This window comes from Dermochelys coriacea, chromosome 2, assembly GCF_009764565.3.
Source record: "Dermochelys coriacea isolate rDerCor1 chromosome 2, rDerCor1.pri.v4, whole genome shotgun sequence".
Classification (NCBI taxonomy): Eukaryota; Metazoa; Chordata; order Testudines; family Dermochelyidae; genus Dermochelys; species Dermochelys coriacea.
The window spans coordinates 83,449,464-83,475,648 of NC_050069.1; the positions used below are offsets into that span (position 1 = coordinate 83,449,464).

At 40.4% G+C, this 26,185-nt stretch overlaps 1 protein-coding gene across 7 annotated transcripts in view; it reads right to left on the reverse strand.

The window, feature by feature from the left end:
- The window catches only part of RBBP8 (RB binding protein 8, endonuclease), a 78,064-nt gene extending 53,449 nt beyond the window's left edge, over nucleotides 1-24,615 (reverse strand). For 2 of the 7 annotated variants that reach the window (XM_038392070.2, XM_043507992.1), the window contains exons 1-5: nucleotides 16,142-16,295; nucleotides 12,124-12,247; nucleotides 11,129-11,189; nucleotides 10,199-10,427; nucleotides 2,790-2,832 (exon numbers count right to left, since the gene is read on the reverse strand). In XM_038392070.2, the coding sequence (XP_038247998.1) occupies nucleotides 2,790-2,832; nucleotides 10,199-10,310 (155 nt within the window). In that variant the 5' untranslated portion in view covers nucleotides 10,311-10,427; nucleotides 11,129-11,189; nucleotides 12,124-12,247; nucleotides 16,142-16,295. Of the gene's footprint in view, nucleotides 1-2,789; nucleotides 2,833-10,198; nucleotides 10,428-11,128; nucleotides 11,190-12,123; nucleotides 12,248-16,141; nucleotides 16,526-23,832 lie in introns of those variants that run through there. The other 5 variants (XM_043507993.1, XM_043507991.1, XM_043507994.1 and 2 more) reach the window with 5 other exon arrangements.
- Nucleotides 24,616-26,185: the final 1,570 nt, after the last annotated feature.

Below are 26,185 nucleotides of genomic sequence, written 5' to 3' on the forward strand. Positions count from 1 at the left end.
AGCCCTATGTAAGACTATTGTATCTACAATGTGGTACTTGTAGAATGACTCCAGCAAACAATAATTACGCCTTTTGATATGTATTAAAACACAACAAAATATCATTGATAATACAAATCTTCCAGAGACCAAACTGCCCAAGAATGTAAACTTTTCATTTTACATGGATGTAGAAACAGGTCAGGATATACAGGATTAAGTCAGTAACAGCACCACCAATCAATCTCACAATTTTAGACTGGAACTGAAGCACATCTAAATATATTTTTGGAAGCTGTACATAATAAAAAATAAAAAGGAAGTGCTTAATTTGATTTTTTCAAGATATTTGTGACTATTACACAAAGCAAGAAATAACTTAACTGAAAATCACTTACTATAACTGATGGTCCACAAGTGTTGTAGTGAAAAAAGTCTGATTTGATTTCAAGCTTGGTTCCATTATTGTCTGTGAAATTACACAGTCACTGTATTGCCAAAGCTACTTTGTTCCCAACATATAAACTGTAGATATACACTATTTGGATTTTCACAAAACATCTGACAGGATGTTTCATGAAACCCTACTCAATGTCAAATGGACTGAAAACTGGCTGAAGGACTAAAAAGACATGGCGCAATTTGCCAAATTTTGTTCTGTTCCACACATGATGTTTTATACAAATTTAAATGTTTGCATAGTAGCAAATCATTTGCATGTACTATAAACTGAAGCCTAAGCTGACAGTCAACACACTCTGCTCCAATCAGAGATGGGAGTAGGACTTGCAACTGCACAAAACTTGGCAACTCTGGCTGGCAAAGCTGGGTGAGTGCTCAAGATGGAAGCTAAGAGGTAGCTGTATGTGTGGTTACTGGGGATGTTGGTAGTGCTGTGGGTTTCTGGGTTGTTGGGGAGGTTTAGAGAGCGCTGAGGATGCTGGGGGGAGGATGAGCAGGCTGCAGATGTGGGAGCTTGAGGATAATGCATCCCTCACCTTGTGCTGCTGTCCTGCCTTCTCTTTCAAATGCCACTGCTAACCTTTCCTAGCTATCCTTTTCAGATCCTGATCCAGCAGAGGGAGTGGCAAGAGAGGCAGCAGGCAGATGACTACTCAGCAGGTGCAAAATTGACACTAACTGGCCAAAAGATAGGACAGCAGCTCAGATGGATGTGTAAGAACCTAGCTGAGAAAAAGGAACGTGTGACAGAACTGAAATGCCTGACACTTGGCAGCATGAAAAGATAATGACAACTAGCGAATATAAGTGGGGTGCGTTTAGCAGGAGTTTGCACCCAACACTAAAATTTTGTAGGAACTGCAAACACCAATGAGGATTGACAAAATGCACAGGGGCGTATAGACAAAAATCAAACTCAATTTAATTTGGAAAAATGCAAGCTAATGCATCTGAGTAAATACAAATCAAGTAACAAATTTGATAAACAGCAAATATCTGGAAAGTAATAGTTCTGAAAATGGACAGCAAGTTAAGCATGATTTCACAATGCAATAGGACAGCACAAAAGGGCAATGTAATCTTGATATACATGTAGAGATTTCACACCACAGAAAAGGGAAGTAATTCCATACTATAGGACTTTGGTGCACAACTGGCCTGGAAATCTGCCTTGATCTCCAAGACCCTCACTATCATAATGATACATACATTGGTGGAAGTCATAAAAGAGCCACCAGAAAGATGACACATCTTGGAGTTATCATTGTACAAATACATACATAACTGGAAGACTAATAAAGATACTAAAAAGTAAATCTGGACAACATTGGGGAGGGTTCATATCTGTTAAAAGTATTTGAAAGGTGTAACTACAAAGGAAGGAGAGGAATTATTTATTCAAAATGGCATAACTAGGAAAAATGCAATGGCTGAAATTAACAATGGGAAAATTAGTTAACATAACTACACATTCATACAGGTACAATTTGATTTACTTTATTATCTAGGTTAAAATACACATTTTCTAGTTCATGCGTCTAATAAGCCATGTTCAATATAGTTTAAAAAAAGAGGAAAAAATAAAATTTGCACAGCACGGGAGCATACAAACCTTCAGGCTATAGATGTAAAAGGTTAACTAGTTAACCGGTAAGCATTAGTCTTACCAGTTAACCCACCTTAACCGTTAACCCTGGGCCGGCCAGCCAGCTGGTACTAGATGCACCGCACTGGCTGACCACCCAACCCCCAGCCATGCTGCCCAGAGCAGCGCCGCCCAGCTGTAGTTATGCCAGTCATCTGCTTAATCGGTTAACCATTTAAACATTTTTAAACGTTTAAATGGGATTAAATTTTTAAATGGTATTTACATCCCTACTTCAGGCTGGAGTTCTTTATACAAATCGCTATGACCCAGCTTAGTGGAGGAAGCATTTAAAGGTAAACTGGTAAGCTAAAAAAATTTTAAAACATGGTTATGCCACTTGCTTCTGTACATTATAAAGGAACAGCAACTTCACCTTAAAAAACGGTTTCCTACTTATTTTTTTTCATATCTGAATTAACATCCTTGATGGGCACCCTAGAAATACTACAGAAGACTGCATCACCAGCCACTCATGCAAGTGATGGAGACCTGGACTTTAGGTTATAGATCCTGCAAATGTTTATACATGTATATTACTGACTTCAACATTACTACTCATGTGAGTCAAATTATGCACATGGGTGCCTGCAAGATCAGGCCTCAAGTCCTCAACTCATCATGTAGGAATTACAGTTTATTAACTATATTAAAATGTTCCTCCTATAAAATATATCGGTATGGCATATGGATAGGTACTTACAAACACCTTTCCTTTTTCAGTTTGGATATTTTCAACTGTAATCCTGGAAAGTGAAAAGAAAAAAACATGGATTATCTTTTGATTCATTTTAACACAATTGTGTAGCTGAACTGTCCTTTCAGTTATGAGAGCTTTAAAAATCATTCATAACATTTAACCACTCCCTTTTCTCTTGTCCACAGGTAATTTATAACTCATTCTAAAAGTTGGCCCATTGGATAGGAAGCGGCATTGTTGTTTGCAAAGCCCTACTTTGGAAACATTTTTCCAGTTTCCATTTTTCCATTCCAGTGGGTTTTAGTCACACGAGGAATGTGATTTATTCAGGTGTATGTGATGCAAGAGTCATTCGGTGTCAATCTCTATGGAAATATGCTTGCCTGCCATCTGTGAAAGAGGAAAAAATGCTGCAATATAACTAGTGGAGGAGGAAAGTAGTGGCTCCTGGATTAAGAGGGCAGGGCCTACTTGGACCTTGCCATGATATCTGAATTAATTCTTGGTTGAGTTCAGGAACAGCCATGAAGATCCCATTATTGGCTATCTGGGATCCTTAATAAATAACACCTGCTTCCCTCCTAAGTTAATAAAGGAATTTCTCTGTAAAAAACATACTTCACCTCTGCTATGCTGTAAAAGTAGGGAATATTGTGTACTATTCACATAAACAATTTTCTTGGACTTTGCAGACATGTAGTAGTACACAACACTATGTAGGTATATACAGTTGTAGAAAAGATTTCTGACATGAATTTTCAAATATTTCAGTATCCGGTCATGTAACTAAGGACAGTATCATGGATACACACAAAGAAGCAACATTAAGGGACCACCGCTTAATGTTCCTAAGTTCACAAGGAGGACATGCTTCTGGGGCTACTACTATTCTTCCAGCTCTAATGGAGCCATGCTGCTAGGGACTCCTCAGGCTGAAGCTTCCCAGAAAGCCTCTTTAAGATGATCTGAGGAATGATGCACATCGTTCTGTGCCTTCCTCACTCTTTTCCTATTTAGTCATCCATGTCATGCAGAGGATCTGAGACATCTACTCTGTGCAGAAGAGGAAAGATTCACACATGTAGGGGACCCTCCAAATGTAACTGTTGGAGATAATCAGATGCTAAATACATGACAAATAAAATTAAGAATGGAAGAATAAAACATGTGAAGCCAATGAATAAGGAAATCCTCCCCCGCCCCGGCCTTCTTCAAACATATAACAAAAAAAAAAACAAAAAACAAAAACAAAAAAAACTTCAGTTTTATTCATATTTTAAAAAACTTTTGAACTAAAAATATTTGTGCCAGCATGCCATTCACAAAAAAGGATATTCTTTAACGTTATAATCTCATGAAAGCCTTATTAAGAAAGTGCTGACATAGTAAAGACATAACATAAAAACACAAAAATAAAAACTGTGACCTTGCTTGGAGAAGTAGAGGTTGGGATTGTCAAGACGTTTCCTTCCCTGCCCCCTCCCCCCCCCCCCAAGAACAGCTGAATAAGAAAGTTTACTTGTTGACATACATGCTAGTCTTTATTCTGGCAAACCTTCCAGTATTCAGGCTTCCACTTGGAAAGTAATAGTCAAGACAAAGATGCAGTGAAAACACACTACAGATCAGGGGTGGGCAAATTTTTTGGCCAGAGGGCCACATTGGCATTACGCAACTGTATGGAGGGCCAGGTAGGGAAGGCTGTGCCTCCCCAAACAGCCTGGCCCCGCCCCCTATCCATCCCCTCCCACTTTCCACCCCCCTCAGAACCCCTGACCCATCCAACCCCCCCCCGCTCCTTGACCCCTTGACTGCCCTCTCCCAGGACCCCATCCCCTGACTGCCCCCCCCCCAGAACATCCGCCCCATCCAGCTGCACCCTGTCCCCTGACTGCCCCTCAGGACCCCCTGCCCCTTAGCCAACCCCCTACTCCACGCCCCCCTTACCATGCCAAAGCCAGCCACACCGCCACACTGCCCCAGAGGAGATGTGAGCCAGAGCGCTGTCCACACAGCGGCGTAGCTAGGGGGGAGGGAGGAAAGCGGGGGAGGGGCTGGGCTAGCCTCCAAGGCTGACAGCTCAGGGGCCGGGCCGTATGTGGCCCGTGGACCGTAGTTTGCCCATCTCTGCTATAGATGTTACAAAATGATAAGGTAACAACGAGATAGAAAATGCATGGAGACTACTTCAAAAGAAAGTTCTTGGGACATATGTAAAGACTTCTTATCTCATAAGCACTCAACACCTATGTGACTTTATGTTCTGTCACACAGCACAGAAAGAGGATTTATTTATTTTTTAAAGTGGTTGCTATTCATAAAGTCAATTAGACATCAGCAATTAGAACTCCTATAAAGTGTGCTTTAATCCTACTCCACACCCATCAGAAGGAATGAGGCTGCACAACAATGTGGCTCCTGTATGAACAGGTAGTCTGTTCAGCAAAGTATTTAAGATTGTAACATTGGCAACCTGAGCCGCCAACTGAAGAGGCAATGCTCAAAAGGCCAAGTACTATGCTATAAGTAATACTATCTCCCCTCTCACCTGAATTCAGGAAGAGCTGAATTGGTTACTTAAAAAGTTTTTTTTTAAAAGTCAAATGATTACAATGAGAAGGCAGGAATCCAGTTTGTTACATTTATCTGAGAGTGTAGAATTACTAACGTTACCCATAATCTCTTCCTTTTTGTCTTTCAGGATACCAGGAAGCTTTGATCACACTAACTAATAGGACTATGCTTGTGTTTCCAAAAAAGTTTTATGTTTTCAGAGTTCAATACATAGCAAACCAAATATTTGTCTAAAGTGGAAAGTTTAATCACAACCACTTAGTTTCTCCTTTCCAGATACCTTCTTGTGAAGCAGGTGGATGATTTGGTGCAGGGGACCTATTGCTGGGATGTTAGGCTTTAACTGCTTTAAGGTGTGCAATGTGAAGGTGACTTGATGAATATTTATTAAGCTTTTTATATGTTTTAAATCTATCTTTAAAATCAACATTTAGGTTAATATCAATACACAACATTCAACATTTAAAAGTTAAGTTATGAAACTTGTAACTAGGCTGCATTATGCATATATGCAATATTTTTCATTAAGGACTGTGACTTATTTATGCCTTAATTAAGATTTAAATACAGTAGAGTTATCATAGCTTCAGGAACTTCATCATTTTAATTTCTTGACCTGTATACTTAAGTTTTCAGTATTAACATTGCATTAGCATATGACTTGGCATCTAACTCCACTGTCTGAGAAAAAAATGAAATGCAACTAGTTAAGAGAAACCAGAGAAAAAGCCTAGTAATTCATTCAAATGTATGCTATTTTACATTCAAACAAACATTTACTTGAACTGCAGGTCTTGGAATGTGAAATGCAGTTCTCTCTCTTATGGGACTAGTGTGTTCTGGGGCTTCCACCTGACGGGTTATAGGCTGATTGGGTTATAATTATATTATGCAGATGCCTGTCCAGAAACAATTGTACTGAGTCCACATCTGTCATATGGTGACAATTTCTGATCTTTACTAATATGGGTTGTGTTTTAAACAGTGACCTAATAGGGAGAAGATTCCAAATTCCATTATACATAGAGTCTCCTAATAGCACCTCTTTTTTATCCTCAAAAGCCAAGCATTTTAAGTAACAGGATGTAATAGAATGGTGTGTGGCCCACAACCTTCATCATTGCGGTAGATGCCTTCTATCTTGCATTACAGTTCCACATGAGAAAACAGGTGATAGCTGAAAACCTTTTGAAGACTTCCACGTGTCTTATGTCATCTTAAAATGATGTGCGGAGGAAACTCAGTGTAAAGTTACCTATCGCTTTACTATGCAATTTTAAGAGTTATATTTCTAATAATCTTTTATTATTCTACTGAAGTTGCTAAATTCTGCAGGACAAATTTTTGGAAATACTTCTAAAGATGTCAAAAATATCTTTTATGAGACACCTAAGAAACATAAAATTTACTCTGAATGGATGAGAGGATAGGTTAATTCTGAAGGTAAGGATACAATACAGTTATGATGAGCATGAAGATAGCAATTTCAATATAATTGTATTTACTTTTTCCATAGTCTTCAACCTTCACATCTCCTACAGGGATCCTTCAATGCAAAAATGTGTTTTATTTTTCATAATCCTATCTGTCCTAAGACTCGTATCTTTTTTATCATAGTCTCCTGTTTTCTATGGGTGTAATGGGGAAGAACTGGATTATTTATTTTATTGTTATACAAAAACCTCCTTCTCTGTTCAATGTATTATAGGTATATTTGTTTCTTCTAGTACACAGCTTCAGATTTAGTTTTAAAGATTATGCTTCAGATACAAAGTTGATGAGTGACAAATCCGACACCTACTTAGAGACTATTCATATCACATATCTAATTTGTAATTAGTATGTAAGTACTAATATCTGTTGGGGGATCTGGGCTCTTCACAAATATTAGTCTTAGATAATATCCTGTGTGAAGTAGGAAAGTATTAATTACGATATGCATCTCACAAATGGAAAACGGAGGCAGAGATTTATTGATCTATTTTCAGAAGTACTGATCACCACAAATTCCATTGAAGTCATTGGGAACTACAGGTGCACAGCTCCTTTGATAATTAGGCCTTGCTCATGGTCACACAGGAAGTTTGTGGCAGAAACTATTAGCTATTTTGTCAGCAGAGAAGCAGCTTTTCAAAGGTGAATAAATTGGCCTGATAAAAAATGAAAAAGCCTTCATTTATTCTCTAAAGACAAAGTACGGAAGTTGTAAAATTACATTTGTTAAAAAATAGTTGTTTTTCCATTTAGTGTGATCAAGCACACAATGGAGAGTGCATACACATTTTTTCCTCCAATGTACTAATAAAAAACAAACGTAACCAATTTAAAGCGCTCAAAAAAATTACAACTTTTATAAAATTTCAGGCAGTTGTAACTTATGTTAATTTGCAAATCCCTAGAAAGCAGAATTTGTAACAGAAGTAACAGTCCTCTGATAGTCAGTCAGTACAAGCATACACAAAGTACTTCACTTCTTGAACAAACACTCCATTTCTCCTAAACATAATCATATGTAATATATTTTTTGATGACATCTAGATTTAAAACTCATGAATCAATTTTATTTAATTCTTATTAATAGACTTCAGAAACAAGCAAAGTCCAGGCAAGTCTCTGTTTGATGCGTCTTAAATATTCTCTTGCACTTAAATTTTCTCTTCTCCCCACCTTTTGGAAAAAATAACGATCCTTCAGGCACGTCTTTGATGTTATCATGGAAGATTTAATTTTACCCAACCCTGTGGAACACACTACCAAAGGGCTAGGCATGAAAAAGTTTGCTTAGTGGCAAAATTACCTGGCCCTACCCAATACACATTTTAAAGAGAACATGCAAATATATAAAGAAAACCAAAACTTTAGAAATATATACTGAATGTCCCAAATAACTAAAAAGGGGCATTCAACACCACCCATAAGTCTTAGTTTTTTTGTTTTTCATGTTTACACATGCCATGGATTGCCAAATCCCACTCTGATGCTCCAACATATGATCTGCTGATGACATCACACCCACTACTGAAACCCAGCTCAAGATTGAATCAAATCAACAGAAGTAAAGATAATATTTTAAGAAATAAACTACAACATTGTGTTTTTCAGGACATTCTATAAAACTTATTTTATCTCTCAGGATACAAACTAAGATTTTTGTTAAAAAAAATAACCAGAATGCAATTGGTTGGTAAATCTTTTTCTTTTAACTAACGGCAAATTAATTTCCTTTTAGCGAACAACAGCTGTTTTTGACCACGTACACAAATCCTCAAGGCCCAATCTTGCAAGTTGCTGAGTGGAATCAAATGTCCCACCAATTTCAGTGGGAGTAATGAGGGAAGCTGCATCTTATCAGATTGGGCCATTACATATTTGAAAACTAAGGACTGATCCTGCAATCAGGCCTCCATAGACAGATCCCTGTACTCATTTTGAAATCAGTGAGACTCCATGGAGGTGGAACCATCTGCCTACAAGGATCTAATTGCACAACTGGGGCCTACATTAATTCCTAATAAGTCATCTGCTTCTCTTCCAAAGTGATTTGCATAGTCTTTAATGTACAACAATGCATTTTCGGAAGTTCAAGTAAAACACTGTTCTAAATCAGTTCAAAAGCACTAATCATGCATTAACAACTATTCATGTGATTTAAGGTTTGAGAGACCAGGTTTTAAGTTTGGACCACGTATTTTTAGAAAGAGAAAACACACACGGAAATTGTTTAAGGAAATATTATAAATATGATAAAATATAAAAATTACATGCTGTGATAATTCCTCTCATTTTTGGATGTTTTTAAATTCTCCCCAATACTCAAGAATGCAGATGTACAATGCCTTCTAAGAGTCATAATCATGGTACAACCAGTAACACAAAGGCTAAAAAATATAACAGAAGCTATTTATTCTTTCATTATAAATTTCATTGTGAATATTTAAAACTAGAGACATTACCACTTGGCTTTTTCTCAAGACAGAACCACAAGTGTTAATATTTATACAGTCCATTGGTTTTATGCATTAGAAGATGAAAGAAGAAAGGGAAATCAAAAAAAAAAAGGAGGAAAAAAAACATTGGGCTTGGTAACTTGTTTTTCCTTTAAAACCAGTGACTTTCAATTATGAAGCATTAATAGCAAAATAGCACTAAGTACCTCCAAAGCAACTGTAAAGGTCAGTTCAGGTTAAGTAACTTTACTTGGTAGATTTATGAGCTCATTTGTACAGTTTGATTGCTTAGGTTCCAACCTTGCAAGAATATTCAGATTTTAAAGCCAAAAGGGACCACCACTGTGATCATCCAATCTGACCTACTGCGTAACACAAGCCATCGTAGTCAGAGATGTTTCGTCCTGGCTCACTTGCAGGATTGGAGCCCCAGAGTAAACTTTTTACTTCTAAAAACAAGCACAACAGTTAAAAATAGCCTCCTAATCTAACTGTAAACAAAGCTCCTTTGTAAAAAGAAAAGGAGTACTTGTGGCACCTTAGAGACTAACAAATTTATTAGAGCATAAGCTTTCGTGAGCTACAGCTCAGCATCCAATGAAGTGAGCTGTAGCTCACGAAAGCTTATGCTCTAATAAATTTGTTAGTCTCTAAGGTGCCACAAGTACTCCTTTTCTTTTTGCGAATACAGACTAACACGGCTGCTACTCTGAAACCTGTGATTATGCAAAGCTCCTTTGTAGTAACAGTTCCCAGTTTACATACACAGGAGCACAGCACAGGAAGGGACTTCTGGATCATCAAGTCCTATCGCAGGCAACCCCTTCATATAATCCTGTTCATAAATACATCAAACGCCATCAACATACAGCACTAGTTGGAATAATTTACCTTGTACTTCTTTATCATGACATTCTTTTAGTTTGGACCACAGATCCTTGAAGATGTCACCAGTAGATTCAGCAGAGCTAGGGCTCCCACAACTTCCTCCAGAAACATTCATCTTGTCTTTTCCAATGTAACTGTTTTCACTTATCTTATCTATGGTACTTGTTCACTCTATCCTTTTTAGTTTTAAATTACATAGCTATGAAGTTTATTTCTGAAGACAGCTGCATGCCTGTAATGAAAGATTGACAACATTTACGTTTGCATGTATCAGAGTATGACTTGCAGCCATGATGAAATACAAAGCCCACAGCCTGTCATTGTCAAGTTGTGTTTATTTAGTGACAATCGTTCACCTTAAAAGTATGGTAAGTTCTAATTATCTTGCCGAAAGCTAAAAACTATTGTATAATAAAAGTTTTTTTTTTTTAAAGAACACCTACCAAATTCAAATTAGATGATAGATTTTTAAGGATTGTTCACACTTTTTCCATGTTTAAAAACATTTTAATCTAATTCCTGATTACCAAAATTACCTTATGATCCCCACATTTTACAATTTGAAAATGCTTCAATACAATTTTGTAAAAGGGGCCAACTGGCTAAAAAAAAAAACACAGGGTGTGCACATGTATTTCTTTATGCATATAATTCTAGAAATGGGCCCAGATGCTTATTCCTAAAGGAGGAAATCAGATGAAGAGGAACACTCAGGTTCCCCTGGTAATTTTCTCTAAATTCTGCCACCAGGAGTGGGATTGTCTCCTCACAGAAGAATAGGAGGTTGGTCTCAGAATTGCAGATCCCCCAAAATCCCTGAGGATCTTGGGATCCATCAAAGTCACAGGGTCCTGTGTCTCTGCATTGAATCAGATTCCTCTCAGACTCCAACAATATGACTCAAATGGAGTCACACTGCAAAGAAATTCCTACCTACTGCTGCTCCTGCTGCCTTATGAGGGGTTCCACAATGAAGAGGATCTCCCCAGGTAATCTGGAGAGGAAGCAAGGTGCTGTGGTTAGGGTACTGCATTGGAACTCAGAACTGGATTCATTCCTGGTGCTGACACAGATGTGTGACATTGGAAAAGCCATGCAATCTATCCCTCAGTTGTGAAACTGTGGATAATTATCTTTCCTCTCTCCCAGCCGTTGGCTTGTCTCTTTACATTGTAAACTTTTGGAGTCAGGGACTGTTATTATATGCTTGTACAGTACCTACCCACCATTGGTCCTGATCTTAGTTATTATTGTTCTGTAATACAAATGATACATAAGTACACAAATAATCCCCCATCCCTTTTGAGTTATTCTTAAATGACGATTCTGACCGAGCATGCTGGAGACTGACTTTTAAGACCTGCAATTGGAAGGGGCCAGGGCTCCCTGAGTTTCTGAGGTAAAATGCAAAGTTTCTCCTCATACCCCGCAAGACCTAGGAGTAACCAAGCAGCTGTACTTTCTAACGTACAAGTCCATGAGCTACATAAACATATGTATTGAGGCTGCAACTTCTTTCACAAACAATAGGTCTCCTAAACTCTTCACGTTAGGAAGGATTGTTCAATGGTTTGAGGGCTAACCTAGGACTTGGAAGACCTGGCTCCAAGTCTTTGCTCTCTCACATACTTCCTGTATGTCTTTGGGAAAGCCACTTAGCCTCTCTATGCCTCACTTCCTCATCACTAAAATGGGATATTAGTACTTCTTTATCTTACAGCCGTGTTTGAGGATAAAAACATATAAAAGAGACTTGTGTGGAGGCTCAAAATGTCCACCTTACATAAAACAGACATCGGACAGCCCCAGATATGCTTGAATCTGCTTTGGCTCTTGGAGATTGAATTACATCACCTATTGCACTGGCTATAAGTTTCAAGTTAGCTAAGGTTCTCATATTAAACACAACTCAACACAAAACAAGTTACCTTTTGGAATTACGGATAACTACTGGTCACCAACTGAAGTCGTGATAGAGGTCTCCATACATCTTCACAGCTGAAATGCTTCACCTTGAGCCATCATACAATGCTTCTTTGTAGAACCCATTGCCTAATAACATTAGGAATGTCTTTTAGACATTTGTTTTCATTAGCTTTTAAATAGAGCTGACTGAGAAAACACCTCTCTCTCTCTTTGAGCAGTCAGGACAGTAGAGATCAGATGATGCATCCTTGCTTACACCCTTAGATTTGAACATCTAGGGTCTGTCATTTTCAGTTGGAGGGCATGTGATTTAAAATTGTCTTCCACTTTTGGGGATTGTCTCTAAGGTTTTTCTGAACAAATTTCCCACAAAATTTATTTTCAATGGTACATAATGCTGAAATTAAAAGAAAAAAAAGTAGTGGAATTGTCCTAAACTCCATCAGCTTTGTAACCCCAAAACGAGATGCCAGTCATGGCAGATGTTCAACACATGATCATGTATACTCTGCTTACTCTCCTGCCTCTAGCAGTCAGTGTTCAGGAATATCCCTGGACAAGGCTGGGCAGTTGTATAAGCACAACTGGCATGTGATAAAAATGAACAAAGCTGAGTCTGGATATTAAGGACTGATTCCAAAACAGCCTTCATGGCTCTGAAAAAGAGCTTGAAACACTGAATTGAATGTACATGAATGCATGACTACCTCCAGCAGAGGGAGGAACAGGAGAAAGCTGCCTGATGCCACCCACTGCTCTAAAAAAGAAAAGTCCTTCACTCAGCTGTATTGATGCTGCTCTCTAGCTGTTACCAACTTTGGTGGACATGCTTAAGAAAAGCTCTTGCAGCCAGTAACATTCATAACACCATCATGCTGTTGACACTCCAGAGGTTAGACTACTATTAAAAGTGCAAGCAGCCACAAAAAAGTCATCTATATATTACAATCAAAGAGGCTGATAAAGGAGGTGCTGTTGTCATCATGAACAGGCCTGACTACTGCTGCCAGACAACTCCAATACCAAATTCTACAGGCCACTTTCCTCAGATCCCACTGAGGAATACACTAAGAAACTGCACCATCTACTCAGGACACATCCTACACTAACACAGGAACAAATCAACATATCCTTAGAGCCCCGACTGGGATTATTCTACTACCCAAGATCCACAATCCCTGAAATCCTGGATGCCCCATTATCTCGGGCATTGGCACTCTCACTGAAGGACTGTCCAGATATGTGGACACTCTACTCGGACCCTACGCCACCAGCACTCCCAGCTATCTCCGTGACACCACTGATTTCCTGAGAAAAATACAATGCATTGGTGATCTTCCAGAAAACACCATCCGAGCCACCATGGATGTAGAGGCTCTCTATACGAACATCCCACACACAGATGGAATACAAGCTATCAGGAACAGTATCCCCTGATGATGCCACAGCCCAACTGTTGCTGAGCTCTGTGACATTATCCTCACGCACAATTATTTCAAATTTGGTGACAATATATACCTCCAGACCAGTGGCACCGCTATAGGCACCCGTATGGCCCCACAATATGCCAGCATTTTCATGGCTGACCTGGAACAACGCTTCCTCACCTCTTGTCCACTCACGCCCCTTCTCTACCTCCGCTACATTGATGACATCATCATCTGGACCCATGGGAAGGAAACCCTGGAAGCTACTGAAATCATGGTGGAATTTTTCTATCCCACCATCAACCTCAGCCTGGACCAATCTACATGGGGAGTCCACTTCCTAGACACCATGGTGCAAATAAGTGACGGTCACGTTAACACCACCCTATACTGAAAACCCATCAACCGCTATGCCTACCTTCATGCCTCCAGCTTCCATCCCGGACACACCACACAATCCATTGTCTACAGCCAAGCGCTCAGGTACAACCGCATTTGCTCAACCCCTCAGACAGAGACCAACACCTACAAGATCTTCACCAAGCATTCTCAAAACTACGATACCCACACGAAGAAATAAGGAAACAGATCAACAGAGCCAGGCGTGTACCCAGAAGCCTCCTGCACAAGACAAGCCCAAGAAAGAAACCAACAGAACTCCACTGGCCGTCACATACAGTCTTCAGCTAAAACCTCTCCAACGCATCATCACTGATCTACAACCCATCCTGGACAACGATCCCTCACTTTCACAGGCCTTGGGAGGCAGGCCAGTCCTCGCCCACAGACAACCTGAAGCATATTCGCACCAGCAACTACACACCGCACCATAGTAACTCTAACCCAGGAACCAATGCATGCAACAAACCTCGATGCCAACTCTGCCCACATATCTACACCAGCGACACCATCACAGGACCTAGCCAGATCAGCCACATCATCACCGGTTCATTCACCTGCATGTCCACCAATATAATATATGCCATCATGTACCAGCAATGCCCATCTGCTATGTATATCGGCCAAACTGGATGGTTCCTATGTAAAAGGATAAATGGACACAAATCAGATATTAGGAATGGCAATATACAAAAACCTGTAGCAGTACACTTCAACCTCCCTGACACACAATAGCAGATTTAAAGGTAGCCATCCTGCAGCAAAAAAACTTCAGGACCAGACTTCAAAGAGAAACTGCTGAGCTTCAGTTCATTTGCAAATTTGACACCATCAGCTCAGGATTAAACAAAGACTGTGAATGGCTAGCCAACTACAAAAGCAGTTTCTCCTCCCTTGGTGTTCACACCTCAACTGCTAGAAGAGGGCCTTATCCTCCCTGATTGAACTAACCTCGTTATCCCTAGCCTGATTCTTGCTTGCATATTTATACCTGCCTCTGGAAATTTCCAATACATGCATCTGACGAAGTGGGTATTCACCCACAAAAGCTTATGCTCCAATACGTCTGTTAGTCTATAAGGTGCCACAGGACTCTCTGCCACTTTTACAGATCCAGACTAACATGGCTACCCCTCTGATGTCTATACAAGGACTCCCAGAAGTAGATATTTTTGCAGAAAAACCCTGGAATAGACACAGGCTTAGTCTGACTGCATCAGCTTTAAGGCCATAGTGCAAAGCCCATGAAGTACGTGGTGGACAAGGTTGCAATTTTTACAGTTTAACTTTGGGGCGAAGTCTGTTTCATTTAGATGGACACAACATGCTTTACCAGTACATATACACCTTGTAGGGAACAGGACAAGCAAGTTCGAAAAAACAACAATGAGTTTACCTCTACAAGATGAGCCATTTAATTTTAATTCTTTCATAAAAATGACTTGAGATTTCCTGAGTGAGACAGGAGAGGTGAACTAATAGCTTTTATTGGACCAACTTTTATCCGTGGAAAGAGCAAATCTTTTGAGATGTCTTCACCTACTAAAAGGGCTAAATCCCTCCCCCACGGATTCCCTCTGTGGTTGGTGCCTTGGAGCACATGCAGCCTTTAGAGCCCCCAAAGCTGCCCGGAGAGGATGCATCATTTCCTTCTCCCGCTGAGAGACGTGGGTATTTCACAGGAGCCCAAAGGGGACAGCTGTGTTTGCAGCCCTGTCCACGGGCTGAGGGGGCCAAATATCATCCTCCCTCCCTTCCTGACGATGACTGCCACGGTCAGTAACAAGCGAGCGGTCTGAGCGGGGAGGAGGGAGGGCTGCGGTGTCACAGCCGGGGGGCGGAGAGAAGGGGACATGTCGGGGCAGGGTTTGCGAGCAGCGAGCACGGGGCAGTATCGGGGGGCAGGGGCTGATTCAGGGACCCCAGGGAGCTATTCGGAGCCGGCTGCTGGGGCCGGGGGGGGGGGCGGAAAGGAGGACGGCACGTGTTCTTGTGGGGCGGGGCCGGGGACCCCGGGGGGCGGCACAGAGCGGCCGTTTCGGGGAAGGGGCCTCCCCCGAGCCCGCTGGCCGCGCGGCAGGGCTGCCCCGCCCGGGTCTCGGCGGCGTCGGGGCGGGCGAGACGCCCTGGGCAGCGACGCGGTGACGGGAGCCGCGCGCGGGTCGCGCTACCAGAGAGGGACGGGGGCGGTTACCTGGCGGCGGCTGGTTAGTCTCCAGCGGCTCGGGGCCAACGGCGGGAAAGAGAAAAGCGGGCGGGGCGGGGCGGGGCGGAGCAAAGCGCCGCTCGGCGCCCCCGCCCCGCCCACCGGGCGCCTCAGGGGCTGCCCCCCCGTCGGCCGGCGACTTCTCGCGAGACCCTCCCACTCTCGCGAGAATCCCCTGCCCCGGGGGCGGGGGCTTTTTGGGAGCGGTCCTTAGAGGCACTCTGAGGCCCGCGCGCGGGGGCGGCAGGCAGGTGACGGGCAAAAAGAACCTCCCTCCTTCCCCCCGCCCACGGGACTGGGCTAAACGTCAGCATGGGGGTGCAACAGCCGCCAAAGGAGGGGGGGTGTCTTGGCACCGGCCTGGAGGATGCGCCGCCGCCGCCGCCCACGTTCCCCACAACCTACTTTTTAAAAAGTCCCGGGCCCCACAGCGCCCCACGCCCGGTCCCGGGCCCCACAGCGCCCCACGCCGGCTGTGGATTTCCCCCTGGGTTTGTGAGATTCCCCGCGGCCGTAACGGGAAACGCCATCTAACGAGAGAAGAGTCACGAAGCTGGCGACCCGGGAACCGTCATGAAACCCCAGAACGGCAGCGCCGAGTACCGCACGTGTCAGTCCATCCTGCTGGAAAGCCAGGGTGCATTTGGGAGCCTAACCGTCCGTGAAAAATGTAATCCGCGAGAAAAGACCTGACATGAAAGGGAACAAATTCACCCTGGTATCCAACATAAGAGGCTTTTGGATTTATTGGGTCCCAGCTTTAGAATTCCCTTCAGCTGCTGGAGCCTTAATCTGTTCCTCATCAGGTCATGCTGCAAAATCCATCTTTTCCCCAGAGTTTTGGGGAGGGAAGGGCGCACTGAAGGCCGGGATCTGTATAATGAGGGTTGGAAGCTGTGGTTGGAGCGTTTTCTTTTCCTTCCTGGCTTTGGGGAGGCTGCTGTATTTATGTTTAGTATAGCAGCAGTGCCTAGAGCCCAGGAAAGATACATGCTCGTGTTTTATATAACGGTATAAACATGTAGGGCCAGATTCTCCTTGTAAACTTCACTTATTAACCTCTGGTGAGGAGCTAGCCCATAGAACATCTTCACCCAAACTACAGGGAAACGTTCTTTGGGTCCACACCTGTTCTCTTCAGGGAAGCAAAACTAAGGGACTTTAATTTGGAAGTTTACATATGTATAAACTGAAGGATCATATCCAACTTTCTTCTAACTATATTCTTCCTTTTCAGAACTCCATTATATACACACAAAAACATCAAGAACTTTGTAGATATGGCATAATTATGAGCTTGGAAGACTTGCGCTTGCTTGGCTATAGGCCAGTCCTACGAACACATGCTATTTACTCACATTAGTAAATGAGTTGTATATGTTTTAATGTTTACCATATCAGGTCTATCTTGCTATTTCACCTTCCCCTTGTTAGATTATTCAGTCACATACTTGAATGCTTAAGTCACTAGAACAGTGATACTGGGACCTCAGTAGTTCTGGAACCAAATTAGCAATCAGCATTACCCAAAAGAGCCATAGGAGTGTGAATTATTTGTTTCTCTTACGATAGTGCAGTATGATGGGAAATATATATATATATGTATGTATAATTTATATATATATATATATATATATATATATATATAGTACTATCGTAAGAGAAACAAAATATATATATAAAATACAACAAAATGACTGAACAAGTATTATTTTATCAACTACAATGAATTAATAACAGACTGATTGGTTAATAATTAAATCACACTGTTTTGTTGTCATGTGCTGCAAAGAGCTGCAGGAGATACATTAAAGAGCCACTTGCAGCTCAGGAATTTCAGTCTGAGTATCACTGCACTAGAAAGTAAAAATGGAGAAACTTTCTAAATCACAATTAGATCTAAAACAAAGAAAAACTGAAATATGGTCAGATTAGAATCAAAGCTTTTAAATACACTTTAAATTTAAAAAAAGAAAAGGAGTACTTGTGGCATCTTAGAGACTAACAAATTTATTTGAGCATAAGCTTTCGTGAGCTACAGCTCGCTTCATCAGATTGTGCCATAAGTACTCCTTTTCTTTTTGCAAATACAGACTAACACGGCTGCTACTCTGAAACCTTTAAAGTTCAACTATGCTGAAAATATTACAAGTCCCAGTTAGGTACATACCTATTACTAACAAAGGCTTTGAAAATTTTTTTAGCCCATTTTTTTTCTCATTCCTCAATATTGTTTGTTTGTTCACTTTTTATTACTGTAGAGATTTTTGTGTCTTTCGTATCATCTCAAAACCTTCTAAAATATGCTATTACATTTTTCTTTTGAAGCCTTCAAACTTGAGAGTTCAGGACTAGGAAGACTTTGCTGGCAGCTTCCTCATACTGAAGAAGGAAAGCTGTCCTTGAATTTATGCTAAGCTCTGTTAAGTAACAGTAAAAATCACCCAAAGTTGCTAGGTCAGTAATGCTACCATAAATCAAACTCATGTTTTGGTCTATAAAGCTGCTCTAGGAGAGAATACACTTCACCATGCTTGGACTCAGATTTCTTACGAGTTAACTGTTTAGTACAATTAATTATGTCTTGGTTCTCCTAAGCATGAGAAAATAACTTCTTTCTCACAGATAGTCAGGTTTCAATGCATCTCAACATTTGTGGAAATAGGACACTCCTAGTATGTTTGCACAAAACCCTGCATCTTATAGTTCAGTTAGGAGTGTGAGCTATAAAGTTCATCAAACTTAATTCTGAATTGTAATTTTACTTCCAAATATGTATTTATAGCTAATGAGTTAATGCTGCAATGAGGAATCTAGGTGGTCAAGTAGAAGATTTAAAAAAATAAATAAAATAAATTGATCGGCTAAGTTTATGATGGGAAATACGATATGGTGAGATGCAAAAAGCATTGCAATAAAATTAGTATCAGTAATTACAAACATTTCTGCAATTGTTTTTCCTATAAACTGCATGATCCCAATTCTCTCATTGGTTTTTAAGGCAATGTAACTCCACTGACTTCGTTGGGGTTACTCCTAATTTAAACTGTAGTAATTGATACTAGAATAAGTATAATAGTGTTTGAAAATCATATTACAGTGAACTTTTCCTCCTGTACCTACTTTCCACTAAAGAGTCATTTATTTGATTTTCTGCAGAAAAACCTGACCCATGGTGACAAACTTGGCCACAACTTACTGAGTAGATACCTGACTAATTAAATGTACTAATGAACTACTGAAAAACATTCTATTCCAAATTAATTTACACTAGATGTTTACGTTTACTAATTGAACTGGGACACCATATCATTCATCTAACAGGAGTAAATATCCACATCTAGATAATAAAACTGTGGGAAAAAAGACTCTGGCATTGTTGCTGAACAGATTCAAAGGTTTCTGTGGACTCATGGCCAGCTTTCAAAGGAACCCTTAACATAACACATTAACCTTGGTGTTAAAATATTTATCTAAAAACAACTCTGAAACGGGGTGGAATCTAGTTAAATTGATGCAAGGGTTGCTGTTAGTATGGAACTGTTAGTTATCAATTATAGGTTAATATTAATGTCCTTGTTACTGGGTGACCTGGATTATTTACCAGCAATTTTATCAAGCTATTGATTGAATTACTATTATTGCAGTGCTCCCAGAAGCACAGATATAATGAAAAGCCTGTTATTGCACCAATAGCTTAGGTGCTGTATCAATGTATAGTAGGCATACTTAGAACATAAAGTGATCCTATAGATCATATACATGGGTGCAATAGGGGTAGCCAGATAAGCAGGTAACTCAGAATTCCTTGCTTTTATTAGCTTAATTTAGATTAAAAACAACTTTGAGTTACATATCTTAAAAATCACCTAGAAAATCTACATTTGAATTTTATTTTGCCCTATTATCAAAAAGATGAGGAAAATGTTTCCTTTTTACTCAAAAACACATGTGTATGCATTTTAGTGCTCATGAAAGCTACTAGCTCAACCACTCTTAGCAAGTGAAATCCCCTATTTCTCCCCACTGCATGGCCAGTGTGTTTATGACCTCCCTGAACTCTGGAGGATCCACCTCCCAGGTAAATGTGTAGTTTGTTCTCCAAGACCATTAATTCTTTGGTCTTTCTGTTAAGACAATCAATAAGGATGTCAGTTAGCATCAGTTGTAATGGTGCTTTTGCAACTAGGTCTTTTGCCACAGGGCACTGGACTGAGATCACCAAACCACCAAGTGATGGAAACACTGGATGGCACTTGAACGAACAAACTAGAAACTGGCAATTCCCTGACCCACCCAATCCCCTCCGCTGGGGAGCAGATAGAGTTTGCTACAGCTCTGTGGTGCTGACAACAGTTACTTCTGGTGGGAGGAGTGACTACTAACACTTGATTATAGTTTCGAGCAGAGGAACGCTTCTTAAACCAGCTTCCCCAACCACTTTTGAAGTCAAGTCAGCATCAATTCTTCCCTTCTCGCAGAGCAGACAAACATGGAAAGGGAGAAGGCTGAATGGGCTCCCTCTCCATATTGCTTAGAGCTATCATGCCTGTTTAAGGAACATGAGCTGTAGGACTATGATACTAACTCTGATAGCTAGCTTCACAGTGCTACAGTTAGATAGTAGTCAGTACGTGCAGGACTGGGTGCTAATTGTAGAGCTTATTACAGAGATTTCAATGGGACTACTTAAGGTAGTAATAACTACACTTGCTAGAAGGACCAGATCCATAGTTACTTCCAAAACATAGGGCAAGTTGACACTACCGTGCTACATCGGCGCAGCTGCACCGATGCAGCTGTGCCGCTGTAGTGCATCTGGTGAAGACGTGCTATGTCAACGGGAGAGTGTTCTTTCGTCAGCATAATTACTTCACCTCCGCGAGAGGCAGAAGCTACATCAGAGGGGGAGCATCTCCTGTTGACATAGCATGGTATGGACATTGCTTTAGGTCAATGTAACTTACATAACTCAGGGAGGTGTCGTTTTCACACCTGTGAGCAATGTAAGGTACATCGACTTAAGCGGTAGGGTAGACCAGCCCTTTGAAAAAATTCTTTTTCTCTACCAGTTTGATTCTCTTCATTTCTTACATAGTTATTATTCCTCTGTGTTACCACTGGAGCTTAACTTGGAATATTTGGCAAGCATGCCTAGTCCAAAGACTCTAAGTAGAAGAGTGACAAATTTGGGAATAGTGTATGTTAATACCAGTGACAGACCAGAGAGAGGAACCAAAAGTGCAAAATATGTTATTGTGTAGCTGTTTTAATGGCAGATTTGATTTACTCCAGCTTTGGAAAATCATCATGAAAATTTACCATCAACCTTTACTGTGATGAATGATGGGACTTTAACAGAAAAAACAAACACCCCCCCCCCGTAACGCTCCATCACCCCACCCACCCGAAAAAAACCCCAAACCAACCAAACAAAAAAGTCACTCTGGGTGAGAGGGAAAGTAGTATTTGAAAGTCTGATTTATGTAGTTGAAATTTTAAAAATGTACTGTGTTCCAGTGCTCTAGATTTAGAAAACAAAGGGCTACTGGAGTAATTTATAGTCCACAATGTGTCCCCTGCCAGATTTTAGAGTATATTATAAAGTAGAGCAAACTCTGGATTTGCACGGCTTGACAATATCCCTTTCAATATAGAAGGGCTGCAGGCATATACAAGTAATACAGTTCTATGATAAGAACACAATAATAATTATAATACTTTAAACTTCTATTGTGGTTGTCATCTAAGGACCTGAAAACGCTTGGGAGATATTAGCTAATTACACCTTGGAACAACCCTCCAAAGTATTACCATCTTTATTTAACAGGGAACTTAAGCACAAAGAGACAAAGGCTAGATCCTGACTGTAATGTAAGTTGAGCATGCTCAGTACTACACAAAAGGTGCTCAGCCCTTCACAAGCTTGGGCCGTGTCATGTCCAAAGTGGCACAAGCAAGCCACTGCCAGAGTTGGAGGCCCTGGAGTCTTAGCTCTTATTCCCTATATCTCTGATTTTGGTTTGTCTATAGAACCCATCACCATGGTGTGTGTCTACTAGAAAACAATGCCAAGCAATTCCCATAAATTAAAATACTGGGTCAAACACATTTGATCTACCTGTCTGTATACACAAATGCACTTTCCCCAATACTGATAAAGGAAACATTTTTGTGAATGAAACTTATCACCTGACACAATAGGTATAATATTTATATTTCCTTTTTTTTGGAAAAATATTTATTCTTTAAAATATGTAGATTGTTAATATTTTACAATTTTCAATCACAGATTTTAGCCTCTAAAAATGAACCAGTTTTTCTGAATTGTATTCCATAAGAGTGAAAAACCTTTCCTTTTGTTCTTTTCCCTTTTCCTACACTTTGAAGAGAACATCCTGTCTTATCAAGCAGACACAGTGCTGCCAATGAGAAGGTCAGTTCAGTCTGTCATTCACAGCATTTTTTTGATGTTCAGCTGGCCTATTTACTGGCATTCTATCAGAGCCTAATAAAGATAACTGTTCACTTTTACATCAAACTGCAGTGCCAATGTAGTAAGCACTCACTGGGATGAGACTTCCTGTTGTGAGGTTATCTTAAATTCTCCTATACTTTGTATAGAGCATCATTCCCACAAGTTGCTCTAAAACATAACCCACTAGGTACAGAATGTTTCTCTACATCTCACAAAAGCCCTGTAATTATTTTCTCTAAAGATACACTCAAACAAGTTTCCTGGGGAGAGGGAAGTGGTTATAAGATTGTTTTCAAAAGTATAGTTACATAGATAAAAGGAAGATTCACATTTACTTCAGATTAAGAGTTATTTGTCCTAACAGGCATGATAAAACCTGTCTTCATTCCTTTCTATTCAGCTCAAGTACTTTTGAGTGCCAGTAGTTAATCAGTTACCAAATTCCATAGCCTTTGTTTTCTATACTATTTTATTCTTCTTATTTGACACTGTACCTGTGAATATACTCAGATTCCAAACAGTCACAATTTTCAGGGCTGTATGGATCTGGGGTTCTGATTTGGGCTTTACTCATATTGCAACTGTAAATTACTTATTACACATCAAAACATATTTAAAATAAGTTTCTTACATCTAAGAAACAGCAGGCTTCTGAACATTGACCATAAAGTCAGTTATGGTTATGCTAACTCAAGGTTTGTGAATTAACTCACACCATAAAACTGAATATTTTTTTAAAAGTTGGTCTAAGATGAAATATAACAGTAGTAGCACTTTGTGCTTGTATAGCACTTTACTTTGCCACAACAGCCCCCTGAGTTAGATATGATCACATCTACAAATAAGAAAACTAAGGCAGAGAAATTAAGACACTTTCCCAAGTTCACCCACCAAATCAATGGCAGAGCATTGACTAGAATTCAGGAGTACCCATCTCCCTCTTCTGTGCTTAGTCTAGTAGACTGCTCCCCATTAAATATTATTATAGACAGAATAGCTGATTTCAGCTACATACAGAAGTGTCAAAAGTTATACTTTCAAAAATGATGTCACCAACAACCACAGAAGCGGGAATAAATGGTATTTAATAAATTGATACATTAAAAACAGCAACTCTACATCTTTAAGTGTGGTAACATTGATTTTATAAGGTGGGTTTCTTAAACAAGTTCAACGTTTAAAAAAGATTTTTAAAACTCACCCTTTTGTTTTAAGTGTGAAAAGTTCTGTTCTCGATCAGGGATGATGAATATTTCCTGCTGATTTTCCCTTAAGCTATAAACCGCAGGCATAAATGAAATGAGGAAGCTGCTGTGGACCACACTAGAGAATGCTGAGAAGAGATCTGCTGCACCTAAGATACATACAATGTGCAATGGATAACCTAATATGCCTTTCATTTAACTGGCTGGGCAGGTTTCTACATTCTGTAGAACATGGAATCATACCAGAATTTGTTGGCATAACAGGCCTGTCAAACCGGTTCCTCAGCAGACCAGGAACCTGTCCAACCAGTCTGCATCAAAGGCCAGCCCAACATGCTGCAGCTCAACTCAGTTCAGCTAGGCTTTGTACATGGTGAATCATTCATGCTTCCATCAACTCCCAACATACTACCTTGATAGAATGATGTAGCCTCCAGCAAAACAATTTACCAAGGGGTGGGGGAATGATATATCCGTGTCACATACAGTAAGATCCTATTGTAAATTCTCCTTCATTACATATGTAGATGCACTAGTCTAAAAGCTTTGCCTTACACTGGCATCAACACAGAGAAACAGGAAAGAAAACCATTTATTTTAAAGCAAAAGTAACACAGTCTAATTGTAATTAAATGACAGTATATTTTTAGCACAAACAAACAATGATAAGGTCAAATCCTGCCCTACTGTCCAGACCACCTTCATAAGTTGTACCCTCCTGTACTGGAACCAAGGCAGTCCTTTGCACATGGCGGGACAGGATGCTCAGAGCCCGCGCAAGGGTCTGGTGAACTGTCTGCTGGATTTCTTCTGCCTCACTGCAGGGTTTTTTTTGGAGGTGAGGTAGGTCAGAGGAGGTGCAAAGTTTGGGCAGTGTGTCCACAACTATCCAGAACTACTTGCCAAACAGAACCCTCATCCCATATAGCGGGCACAGACTCCGGCAGTGCTACTGTAGCTCATGGACTGTTGCACTGCTGCTAGGCACTTCATGGCCTGGGACCAAGGATCTTTGGGGAATTGCCCTGAGCATATTTATTCAAGCTGCATGCAGGAACCAGGATTTTCCTCAACAGAATCTTGTCCTTATAAGCCTGTATTTTCTTCCCTGTAAGGACATGGGTCATAATTTTCAAATCTGGTGGCATGATTTTCAGAGGTGCTGAGCACCCTCCACTTCCTTAGAAATCAAGAATTGTGGGTCTCGGCACCCTTGAAAACTAGACCACTTGTACCTAAAGTGAGGATTCTAAGCACATAGTCAGGCTCCTTTAATTTAGGAGCCTAACATTAGGCATCCTGGCTTGAAAAATTTCACCCTATTCTTTCTGACAAAAATGTTGTCCTAAATTAGAAATTGTGTGTTTGTTCAGGATGTGATCTAACCCTGCTATTTTTTATACTGCAGTAGATCCCCATTTTTATCAATTTTAATTATAGCTAGTAGAGATCTAGGGGTTAGTGCAGAGGAAATTACCCTTCCCTTTAACCAGCCTTGTGTAAGGTATCCCCCACTTTTTTATCCTAGACCAGGATAGCTAAGAGAAAGGAACGAACATGTTAGCATGAGATCCAGGAAAATATTCGTTTTCCTGTGAGATGGTGAAGCAGAATGTGAGACTACATTTTGTGAAATGAGAACTGCACAGTTTATGCTTGCAGTCACACAACCTCAGGCTATGATTTCATACAGCTAAGCAGGGCTGGGCTTGGTCATTACTCAGATAAGAGGTTTACAAGTAAATCTGTTGCAGGAAGTGGTTTTGGTGATTTAGTGATTCACCAAATAGTAATGAATCAATGCCATACATAATAGGGGCATTGGGTGCTGCCATATTTCAGTCAAAACATAAAACAGAGAGCATGGCAGCATTAAAGATGAACTGTGAAATCAATTACCTGATTTTTCCTCTGAGCCCACTAATTTACAACAGGTCTCCAAAATATATTGTTAGGAATCAATGTTACAAGGTTACATTGTGCTTGTGGTTCTCTGTAATGCAGATTTTGATTTTTTTTCCTGCTAAAGAAGGCAACACAATTGCTTTACCCTGAAAACACAGAAACCTAAGATATCCCTTCTCTCGTTTCAGATACTCACTTTTGATGAACTTTGTAATAAAGGAGGCTACTGTAAGGGGACATCACAGAGATACATTGCTTCAACTTGAACACATTGCTATGTTTCTTTGCAACTGAAGAAAAAAATTACCTTCAGTTGTTTATCACCCTCCAGCTTCACTCCTTAAAAGCCACACTAGTGATCATCTGTAAGCTCTTCCAGTTTATGTAACATACACAGAGAATCTTCTTACGGATAAAAGACTCAAAAAATGACACAAATCTAAA